Source organism: Oreochromis niloticus, linkage group LG18, assembly GCF_001858045.2.
Source record: "Oreochromis niloticus isolate F11D_XX linkage group LG18, O_niloticus_UMD_NMBU, whole genome shotgun sequence".
NCBI lineage: Eukaryota > Metazoa > Chordata > Actinopteri > Cichliformes > Cichlidae > Oreochromis > Oreochromis niloticus.
In genome coordinates this window covers 11637000-11649033 of record NC_031982.2, presented here as the reverse complement: position 1 = coordinate 11649033, position 12034 = coordinate 11637000, and the positions used below count along the sequence as shown (strand labels likewise).

The following is a 12034-nucleotide window of genomic DNA, read 5'->3' as shown; positions in this document are numbered from 1 at the left end:
GTCTATATTATCCATTCTAAAAAGAAATCGGATGCATTTCATCTCAAAAAGGGGAAATGACACTAGTAAGCTGGAAGAAAATGACCGCACGGCTGCAGATTGAGCACCTTTCCCAGCGGTGGGGTCTAAAAATAGACATATACAGGAATAACGGCATAATCAGCCTCCAAGGTTTGTTCTCTGGTGCTTTCTATACCAAAAGCCCTCCAAAATATACAAGGACAGTCCAATAAGCTTCCAACTTGCATTTAGAGCAGGACCAGAGGACCCTGTCTTCAAAACTCCATCTCTCTGACCCTCTTACGTCTTTTAAACAACTACAGCAGATGTTTAAGCTCCCAACCTTGCACTTAATCCATTTTCTCCAACTGCAAGATTTTTCATTGGACCATGTCGTGTCCATCATGTGGAAAACCTGTTGGTTACGTACCCACTGTGTTTCTGAATATGCCACACATACCACAGTTTTCCACAAAATATGCAAACAGGCTTCACTCATGTGTGTGTGTATGTGTGTGTGTGTGTGTGTGAAATGTCCAAAAGAGCAACAAACTTTCATTCAGTCTTTCAGTTGACTAGATTACCAGCTTCTAAATGTCTAACCCAGCAGGCTATTAGTAGTGTGTTAGTGTTTTGTTGAAGTACCTTGTTGGAAGCCATCTCACTGACAGAGTGTCGGGTTTTCAGCGTCTCTAGTTGCTCCAGACACCAGTCCAGCTCATCTAGAGTCTCTATGGCCAGCTGCTGATGAGGCTCCTCTGTATGTATATCACATATATATGTATATATTACATTTCATTCGGGGGGACATGTAAAAAAAAAAAAAAAAGTACCCAAATACTGTTCCTAAACTTTTATTTTCTATATTTGAGAAGGAAAGTCTGTATTTCCCTCTCAAATATCGAGCTGCATTTTGTTTCATAGTAATTGTATCCATGGGATGAGGCTACACATGCCTTACATTAAGCATTAAAAAATAGTGCATTGTAAAGGAGGTACAAATAAATGCATTTGTGATAATAAAATCAAACTTTCATTTTCAAAGTTTCAAAGTTGTCAAGTCATTTCATTTATAGCACATTTAAATACAACAAACTTTGACCAAAGTGTTGCAAAGCAGGTAACTAAGACATAATTTCATCCTCTTTAATACATGAAAAGCAGTTAAAAGAAAGTTAGAAGCACTCAGTGAAAGAATAAAGATTATTCCTACATTGCTGTGTTGATATTTTCATCATTACAGGCACATGGCTGGAACACTTGCCCACCACTGGATTTCATGTGTTGGTGAACAACATTCACTTACTAATTACACAGCTGTGATGTGTTTCCAGTAACCCAGATTTCCCAATTGACAGATTTAATCGTGTTAATATCCTTGCCATCTGTGTGTGTGTGTTTGTGTGTGAGGTTTTTTTTTTTAACCAGTGTGTATTTTGGGCTAATAAGTAAATAGCTCGTTCCAAAACCGCTACCGACCTGCGAGGCTGGTCTTGCACATGGATGGTGGGTTGCTGCCTGAAGATCGTGTTCTGTAGACAGAGACCATCCAAAGTGAGCATATTAAAGATTAAGCACAGCGTGTTTGTCAGGTGTGATGGTGAAAGAGCAAAAAGACTTAGGAAGTCTCCAAAAAGCCTACTTGCTGGCCGTGCGATCTTGCTGGCCGGTTATGACGGCGAAGTTACTTCGAACTGTCCTCAGGCTGGCGAGGACCTATGACAGGAACAAAGGAGTGAATGTACGAGTTCATCAAATGACACATTTGTAATGTGATGAAGTGTAGCTTTAAATGCTCATAAAAGCTTCCACTTTCATTAAACAAGAGCTTCTCAACACAAATCACTGACTATCATTTGATACTGTGGCTCTCCACTCTTGGCAGATGTGCTACCCGAAGGCATCCCCCACTCCCTTTCTGATGTTTTCATAGCATCACTGACACTCCTCTAGGTCACGTCTGCCACTGCATCTGTCACCAAACACTGACTCAGCATGAGGAGAAAGCCCACAGAGTATCAGATGTCCAGACTTGATCCATGCATGAGCCTTATCTGCCACCATGCATATCTTAAACAGCATGATCCAGCAGTATTGGATTCTCAGCTCCTTTCACTGTGTAAAGTGAGCACAGGAGTGACGCACATCCCACGCAAGAGCTAGGCAACACCAGCGGGATGCTGATCCTGTCGCAGGGCCAACATGATCCTGAGGGGATGTTCCGGTAGAGCACTAAAGCCCAGTCTCATACCATCTGGAGGCTGTTTTTTTTTTTTTTTTCTTAATTTGACCGTCTGCCAAATTTTCAAATAACACAATACGTAAAACAGGCTGACTGGGAAAGATTTCAGAGGACTCACCTGTGCAAACGGTGTGACTATCATGTCTTCTGTATGTCTGCAGAAAAGACACACAAGAGGAAAAAAGCATGAAGAAACACAAAATACTGAGAAGCTCAACTATAAATCCCTAAACTGTGATACCAAAGAGTGATAAAAAGAAACCTTCCTCGTATCTATTATAGTTTATTCTAAGTTATTAAAGACATGCACTGCATCTAGTGAGGCCGGTGAGGAAACAGTCTGGGTGAGGTGGAAAGGGTGGGCGACACGTTATGAACAGTTAAATATGAGTAAATAAAACAAAAGTGTGTTATTATACTTGACTGTCGCTCCAATTGAGCGTCGCATGCAAGAACAAACAAAAGAGAACGGGGTGTTTTAGAGAGCCTGACATGGGTCACAAGAGAGGTTTTTGATATTTAGTCATCAGGAGAAAGGAGGGAAATGATCATGAAGCCATCCAGAGGGAATGCAGAAGAGGCCTTCAGGGGACAGAGCCAGTGTGGGTTTATTTTCGCCCTAATTTATTTTGTTTATCATGTTCTTCTCACCGAGATGACAACCAGTTGACTTCCCAATGCTTCAAGCTTTCTTCCCTTTAAAAACAGATAGGCAAGAGGTTGAAGAGATCTGTGACTGCTTCAATTACAAAACCAAAGTTTTTCTTTCTTTCTTTTTTTTTTTAGATAGCATGAAATCTATAATGTCTTGCTTGGGGATGTAACTGAGACACACAGAAAAACAAACAAAATATTCCTTTCTTTAGAATCCCAGTGGAATAGATTTGACATTCAAGCACTTTGTGATGGGAAAACAGCTGCGAGCAATACATAGCATGTCCTAATAAAGTCTTTGAGAAAGCTAAATCTTCTCAAGGTGGATCTTTCTTATCAGTCCTCTTCACTCTATGAAAAACAAGTAAAATAGTTAAACTGCGAGGCCATTTGGCTTCAGAACTCAAACTGCAAACAGGTAAAGAAGCCAGCCCGTAAATCGAGGCACAATACTGCTTCCCCAGCCCGGAAACCTCTGAGCTCAAACAGATAGAGAAGAACAGAAAAGCAGAAATGCAAATATGATCCATGTGATCCTAGTGGTATCCCTTTAGGATAAAAAGCACAGCGTCAGGAATGGCGGTTGATACTTTGACAACCTTTATCCGTGATGTAAAAAGCTCTTTTTTTTACTTTTAGAGAACTTGATATCAGCAGATTACTAAATTTAAAGCAACAACATTCCTAGGCGGGGCATTGGATTTATCCAAAGGGATTGTTTTAAGCCACTCTCAATACATAGAGACAGAGGATTAACAGTTTCAACTGGCAGACTTACAGGTCACTGGCAGTGGAGGAGTTTCTGGAGGGACCTTTGGGTGAAAGGTCGAAGTCGGAGTCAGAGCGGTAGAGGAAAGATTCCCTCCGCTGGCTGTGAGGGAAATTGGTCGGTCGGGCCAGACCAGAGTTAGGGCTGGCCTGAGGGTCCAGGGGGCTGCGTCCCACAGACAATCCATTCTCCACATCAAAACTAAGAAGACATAAATGCAAAGAGAATTTATTAAGGTTAGATGGCTTAAGAGGCCATTTAGGAATTTACCAGCTTGTAGATTTGCTCAGGAAAGGAAATAGAAGAAATGAATCCATCCAAACTGTCCATGCTTCCTGGAAAGCTTGTTTTTCCATTGTTAGACACACAGTGCCATAAAATATCTCCCATAGAATATCTGCAATTTGTGCATTCATGTGTACAACAGCTGTTGTATATGAATCTATCCCTGAGTCTGTCACACAAATACAGTTCAGCACTTTGTGACTGCTTACAGCATCAGGCAGGAGCAACTGAAAACCAGCTGTCAACAGCGTTATTGGAAATACACCGAGTGGCTGGTCAAGTGGGTCAGCATGCACTGAGGTGAGAAAACGAGCTCCATTAAGAGCTGCAGGCAGTATAAAAGCAACAGCCATAAAATAAAAAGAATAAGGGAGAATAAATGTGGAAATAAGCATTTCCCTTCAGACCAAATTGACAGACAAACTTTTTACAAAATTCCAGTTACAAGTAAACCAGACTGGTGCTCCTCTGGTGACAATAACATGGACACAGTTACTAAAAGATGCAATATTCCATGTCTAAAACATCGCTACAGACCTTATAAGGACTTCTATCACACAAGCTTTCACTCTGATATTGTCCTTTCTTGAAGAGGAAATAGTGTAACATAGAAGTAAAGACCACAATAAGAACTCAAAATTCAAATTTAGAAGGGTGACAAAAAGGATAAGACATTGTGACATATATGAGCTCAGCTCAGCTCAGGAAGTAAGCTAAAATCAGCACCACAATTCAAGCTGAACAACAATGGTGGATAAGAAAACACATCCAAGTCAGACTGAAACCAAAATGAGGAGGTGATGAGATCCAAAGAGGAAGAATAGCTCTCAGCACTGGTGGCTGTGTGTAATGCTATAGCTGATTTATAAACAGGAAAACTAACCGCTAAAATCCATTAAGTGTGTCATTAGAGTGATACAAAAAAGAGCAGCTAATGGGCAGGATGGACCCATTTTTCATTATTAATATATTGAACATTAAAAGATATTATAGCATTTGAAACAGCGAATCAAGCAAAACCTGAGACTGTCAGGCAGCCAGCCTGGACGTACTTGAACTCCACAGCTACACAATCATCATGCAGAGAAACAATAGTAAAGGCACGAATTTTGTTTAGATAATGTGATGGTCTCGTGATACAAGTATGTGTGTGTGTCTGTGTGCGCGCGTGTACATACAGATGAATCCCGACTGTGAGCGAACAGCAGAGATAAAAATAGCAGCACAGTGCTGACGTGGGTTACACGAGAGAGGCGAGCCTAAAAATAGCACCGCGTCAGGTGAAGAGGAGTTCCTCCTGAAAAACACCGTCTGACTAGAGGAAAACAACAAACGAAGGCACGGCAAGGTCCTTCTTCACAGTCTAAGCATGTTTCTCCCGTGATCCACATTTCTACTTTCTCACAGCGTTGCTCTGAGCCTCGGAGACTTTCGGCCAGCAGCTCCGTTTGGCAACGCATCTCCTTTTGCTGAACAGCGTGAGGAGCTCCAGAATAGAAATCCACACTTTAGTAAAACAACCATTAGCAGAACATGGAGGATTTTGCAAGGGCAGATGCTGAGACACATTTGATCCCTTTCAAATAAACAGAACAGGGAAACCAATATTTCAAAATAAAAATCTCATGGTGCAGGTATGGGTTCCAAAGTGTTAGAGAATAATAACACACAAACCCAAAATGTCAGTGATAAAATTACCACTAAATCAGATTCTTGTGCAGCTGTGTGGGGTCTAGAGTGTAACAAAATGCACACATTGAAAGACGTTAACAACATATATAGTCGCTGCACACTGTGTTGCATACAGCAGTTGATGCTCCATTTAAATGTTCAGCTTCAAAGTGACCATGGCTACATGCCTACCTGCACCAAGTTGTTGCCATTCGACTGGCAGATGTTTCCATTAACAAACAGTTAAAGAGGTGTAGCTAACAAAGTCGGCGGTCAGTGAGTGCACAGTATAGAAGGTGGGGAGTAATAATGTGTTTTTCACATGGTCAACATTTTTGACATTTGACACAACTTGAGCAAAACCACAGCTATCTGCTGCCCCCATGAATGACTACCTTTTACTCCAATCCATGAGCTATTGACCAACTTTGGCATTTGCAGAGTTGTGCTGCTACAATCCAGCCTTTACAGTTGGCATGCATAAAAACACTGCATTCATTCCTCTCATGCCTGCTGCGTTCTGCAGTACTCTCCCCCCCAAGACGTTGGTGTGTTACCGGCTATTACATAACAGCAGAAGCTGATTTCCCTCCGTTCATGTGACAGATTCAGACACACTGACTGCATCACAGAAGTCCAGGGACTCAGATAATAAGGCCAAGAAAGTGCGAGTGACTAAAATGTCAGACACAGTACAGTGGGACTGTGCCAGCGTGGCTGCTAGAGTGAGCGTGCACGAATGACAGACTGGCTGTGTGTGCAAGGGGTAAAAATAAATCATAATTTTATGTGTAAATAATACAAACAATGAGTCCCAATGATGTACGCCTACAATGTGTGTATTTTAATCTCAAATTACTGAGGTGGGGAGATGGTCACGCTCTCCTCACCTTTTCATCTTTCCAATTTAACCCATCTCTCTCATCGTGTCCTCTGTATTAATGCTGCGCCCGCTGCTCTCCTCGCGTGCTCTGATTATGAATCTGTTTGTATTTCCGCACGTCTCTGTCTGTGCAGCTAAAATTAACCTCCGCTCGCATGTGAATCGAGAAAGGCAACACTGCAGCTAAAAATAACCTTCAGGTAGAATTCAGAGCCCTCCTCTCTCTCTTTCGCTCTCTGTTTGCCGTCTCTGCCTCACAGAGCAGCAGATTCTTCCCTCCATTCATGAATATTTATGGAGGAGTTTCTATTTGAAGCCGATACCGAGCTAAAATTAGACCGCGGATCAAAATACCGCCTACGCCATTCCCCCACCGCTTTTTTTTTTCACTTCCAGTTTTTCTCTCTTTATCTCTCGCTGAGCTGTTGTGAGCTCAGTGCAGGGAAGGGAATCCTGACTCACTCGTGACACTTCACTGCTCACCTCGTACTCAAGCACCCCAGCAGACAAAACACGTAGTATTTTTGCATTGTGAAATCACAATCTTCTAGTTGTGGTTCATACAGTTTTATAACAAATTCTTTAATTTATGTAGCAAAAAAAAGAAAAAAGGGGAAAGTAGCTGTTACCATGGAAACAAGCGATGGAGATCTAAATAAGTGATAAAGTAAAACAATAACTCAAAAACAGCTATTTTTGAAAAAAATAGTTGCTGTTGAGGCTGTAAAGTTGTGAGTTACGGATTTTATAATTTTCTAAACAGCTGAATTGTGATTTTCTATATTTGGAAAAAATGAAAAAAGCTGTTTACAGTTTTTCTTGTAATGTCGTTTCACACTAAGAACAGTGAAACCAGAATATTCCAGTATTTTCTGCACACCTCCGATGTGCACGATCTTTAACTATACAGTTAACAAAATGTGCATTAAATCTGTCAGCTGAGGCATTCTGAGGTCAAAGGTCAAGGTTCAGGCTCAGTGTGCACATCGTCTGAACAGGAAGCTCCCACAGAAGCTCTGTGGCTGGTTGGTCTTCAGAAATGACTCCTCCATTGTCTTTTTGTTTTTCACAACTGGCACCCACCCACCCGCCTGCCCACCTCTCCTCCTTCTCCGGCACCCTTCCCACTCTCCACTCTTCTCTGCTCCAAGAATTTAAAAAAAGGGATTTTTAAAAAATATCCCTGTTAGTGTGGGAAGGTGTTAATTATAGTCCGGATAAAACTGGTGATGAGTGATAGCTAACGTGTATTTTAGGTTCTTCCTGCCGAATTAAAATAATCTATTCATCCACTCTGAGGACAGAGTCCCTCTGCTGGGCCTTAGTGAAAGTGCTACAGCCGGTCAATGTGCATGTCTGAACAGAGAAAACTGAGGCATGTTATTCATTTAATAATTTATTATTCAGATATTTGTATCACTGTAGCTTTACCACAGACAAAACATGCATTCTGACGATTTTGGGCCGGGTCTTTGAACTTGCACATTGTATGCATTGTAAAATAATGAGGTAGAGACGAAGTTTTCTGCAGATAAATCAAATTAATCACTGAAGAAAAACTTGAGCTACTTTTATTCTTAATTATTGCCACACTGTAAAAGAAACATGAAATGTTTTTCTACGTGCAGAGACGGTGAAAATAAAATCTCATATAAAAGCTAAAAAGCCAGCTGAAACGCGTAATGTGCCACCTGTTTGAGATTGGATATGGTTAAATAGAACCATCCTAATTTGGCATCTGCAGTCGCACACCAGGCTTCAAAGGTGGATATGCATGCACATGCACTTGCACACTTAATTACTTCTCTTGTCTAAAGACCAAATGAAGCCAGCATTCCTGGACAAGGCAAAGACTTTTAGTCAAAAAAAAAAAAAAAGGTGTAAAGAGAGAGGTGTTACCATGTTTGTTATTTAAGTGGCTGGCTGGTAACAAGTGTGATTGATGGCAACCTGTCAGTGGCCCTGACACTTGACACCCCGCCTGCGTCACCGCCTGTCATGGCAACGTCAATCCCATCTGGGGAGCATTAAAATACAGGAGCAACGGGGCAGAGCGAGCGAGAGAGGGAGAGAGCGAGGGCGAGATAGGCCTGTAAACCAGGGCAAGCTGTCATCTGAACCTTCATTCATCACTCCCAGGCCTTTGCTGTGACACAGCCAGAGGTAGAATTAGTTACACCAAAGCCGAGCTGCGCGACGAGCTGGGACATTTATTCAAACGCCGTATAAACTGATGCACAGAGCATTCGCTTCGTGCAAGAGAAAATCTTTTGTAATACTTGGGAGATAATCTGAAATGATTTCTAGTATGCGACGATGTGTCAGTGTGAAACAAAAGCAGCAATGCTGTCAAATTATGACACCGTGGTTCGCCTGCACTAGAGGCACGAGAGACATTCTCCGCCCGGCTTGAGTGAGACCACAAAGTTCACACCAGCAACTGAGAGTCCACACGCTGTAGCTCAGCACACAGAACAATGGGAACAAAGGGAGAACAGATGTGGTAAAAGTGGCCACAGTAGAAATCCACAGAGGCGATTTTGAGTATGAATTACATAAGTCATCAGTTTGTGCTCTGGGATAAATGTTGTGTTTTTTTTCTCCTGACGCTTGTGTGGCCCTTCACACACACAGCCAGGACCACCCTGTTGTTTGTCTTGCACGTCTTCTTCTTCTATTCTGTAACATCACGTTACTGAATCTGGCTGTGAAGAAACCCGATGGAGGTGGTATGTGTTTACATGTCGACAGTGTAGCTAGATTAATTCACAATCGCCTTATCCTTTTTCCCGGAGCACCAGCTGTAATCCATCTCTGAAAGTACACTTATATTTTCATTGGTTTCTTGCATCTTCTAAATATTTTCTAAAAGCAATGTCACGATTATTTTATAAATCTGATTATGTTATACACTGTGGGTGGCTTAAATGAAGTATGGTAAAACAATAAGCACGTCTCATGGAAAATGTTTCCTTTTTCCATGAGTGCATCTTATCAATTCACCTTCCCAACCATGCTCTGAAATATGGCGCAGTTAAAGTAGTGTGTTTGAACATCATGCAAGGACATTTGCCTTGAATTGAAGATGATAAAAATTCTAACACCCAAGAAAATCCACCAAGTAATGGCTCAAAAAGAAAAGGGGGTCGTGGAGAGGACTGGACTTAAATGCTGCGAAATGTGGATTTCAAACAGAAAAAACAAACAAAAAAACTCTTTGACTTGTCAGATCACTAAATGAATGTTGCATGGAAGAGTGGTGAAATAAATATCAGACACTGGTCTGACAAATTATGCAAAAAGCCTGTAAGTTATTTCTATCTCAGTTGGCCCAAAATAAGCTTCTGAGTCTATGGGTGTACATTTTCTACAGGAGAACACTAAATCTATTGAGATTTTGATATTGACTGAAAAAAGCTTGTGGTGTTTCACAGAGGATCAAATGTTCCTCATTTCACATGACTGTATAATAAAAGCACTCACAACAGATTTAAGAGAAAGAAACTTATCGGCCGTCTTGTCTGTTGTGTCACTGACAACTGACTTGTGCACCATTAACTCAAAAAAGGAACAGCCTTATGACAATTAGCCTAGCTAAACTTAGCTTGGCATGAAAACAAACAAAACAAGTATTTAATCTCATTCGAGGCTCATGTTTTAGTTGATAGGACATGTTTATTAGTGAGTTTTACAGGAGCTTATAAGTAGATTTTGTGCCCCTTACACAAAGCAAAGTTAGCTTCTGAGCTAACGTTCAACAACAAAGCAAACGTGTATTTCTCAAAAAGCCAAATTAGCATTTAGCTGAATAAGCTAAATATGTAAGAATTTGTTTCTCTGTTTCTGAATAATCCTCCTAAAACATACACACAGAGCAGTTTTGCTATATAAGCTGTAGATCTTTCTCAAACCATACAGCAAAGCAGCACAGACATCTAAACCAGAGTGCAGCTGTGACTGCTTAAGAAAGTAGTTGTGAATAGCAACACAAACAATAACCGTTTAGCTATTTTCACACTTTACAGCCAACAAAAACAGGCCCAGCAGGTCAGCCTCTGAGCGACAGAGGAGAGCTAATTATAGACATCGTGCATTGGTACTACTGATGTCTAACCACTGTTCAGAATTAAGCGAACCAGTAAAAACTGGTTTTAAAAGTGTGTAACCCAATGTAGAAGACACACTACAAAGACAGGGACTCAGAATCATTTGCCTTATCTTATCATTGCCTTAAAAAATGAAGACCCAACCTATACTTAGATTATTAACAGCTGAACAATTAACATTTGGCTTAGAAGAGGTAAACTTACAATTTCCTAGATGATGTAAAAGCTTTTGTATAGACATACTGTAAGAAGTTACTATTCTGGTTAAGGAAACAGAAGACTTCACGTTTAATGTGATTAACTATTAACCTAAAACAATGCATGCTTTCTAAAGAGGCAATCCTAGATAGTCCTGTAGAGGAACTTTCAAATAATCTATCTGTTAGCACTATAATTAACTCTTACCATCAGCTAACTTCAAGCAACAAAAGGGTTTAGAAGTCAGTATCGGTAAGTATATAGTTAGCATGTTGTTAGATTATTCTTGTTATCTCTGTAAGGAAAATCTGAACGGTTCTTGCAGGCAAGGAAAAATTCTTGGAAGGTGACTATCTAGTAGTCTATCTAGTATCATAAGTCACATAGCTGCAACCTTATTTTCTGGTAGGTCCAGTACTGATTGCTCGGAAATGACTGTGTGCAAAGTCTGGAAGGATGGATTCCCTCCTCATTACGGTCAAGGTGAATAAATAACAGGATTTATACATATATATATATAACACTCGTGCAGTATTACATTACATTTGTCAAACAGCATTTATTTAACTTAGAGAAAATGAGTGTCAGAGGTAAAACACTGCAGGTTCCTCAGGACTTTCCCTCTGATGGCTTGAGTCACACCCAGCTGTCTTTCTCAAATTTTTTTCTTCCTTTGAAAAACAATATAAAGTCTAGATGTGGAGCTCTGATTCCGTTTACAATGTGAAATGACTGCCGAGGACAATCTTGCTGTCAGTCATCAGTTAGCTGATACAGTGTAAGCAGTGGTGAGGTGTCACAATCAGAGTTGCAGTGGAAGAAGGAAATACTCATTTTTCCAACAAATGGTTTTAAGTTACAGTTACACAAGCGCTATCAGCTGCAAGAATTCCAAGAATTTCAGTGCAGCCAAATTGCCCAGATATTTTTTTTTTTTTGCATATTTTGTGCCTAATCTATGAAAATGAACTTGCATAACGAATCTGTCACTGCAAACACATTCCTTTTTCTTCAAATGTTCCTCTTTGCCTTTCCTTGAATGAACCCCAAAAGAGAAACTCGCTGTTAGAGCGACAAGCTGTAGAATGACGTGTGGATATCTTGCTGACAAAAGATAGATATGAAGCTGACCTCTATTTCAGTGCGAACTGTTGTTTAAATTGCAAGTGAACAGTGGGTCATACATATACATAAAGGACTCCTTGCATTGGAAAACCTCTAACTTC

At 40.7% G+C, this 12034-nt stretch overlaps 1 protein-coding gene across 7 annotated transcripts in view; it reads right to left on the bottom strand.

Moving 5' to 3' along the window:
- The window catches only part of pde4ca (phosphodiesterase 4C, cAMP-specific a), a 50218-nt gene that overhangs the window by 7792 nt on the left and 30392 nt on the right, over positions 1-12034 (bottom strand). For 5 of the 7 annotated variants that reach the window (XM_005476088.3, XM_005476089.4, XM_019347711.2 and 2 more), the window contains 6 exons: positions 3675-3866; positions 2894-2938; positions 2361-2397; positions 1643-1716; positions 1480-1532; positions 646-758 (listed from right to left, as the gene is read on the bottom strand). In XM_005476088.3, coding sequence (XP_005476145.1) covers positions 646-758; positions 1480-1532; positions 1643-1716; positions 2361-2397; positions 2894-2938; positions 3675-3866 — 514 coding nt within the window. The remainder of the gene's footprint in view (positions 1-645; positions 759-1479; positions 1533-1642; positions 1717-2360; positions 2398-2893; positions 2939-3674; positions 3867-12034) is intronic. The other 2 variants (XM_019347708.2, XM_005476090.4) reach the window with 1 other exon arrangement.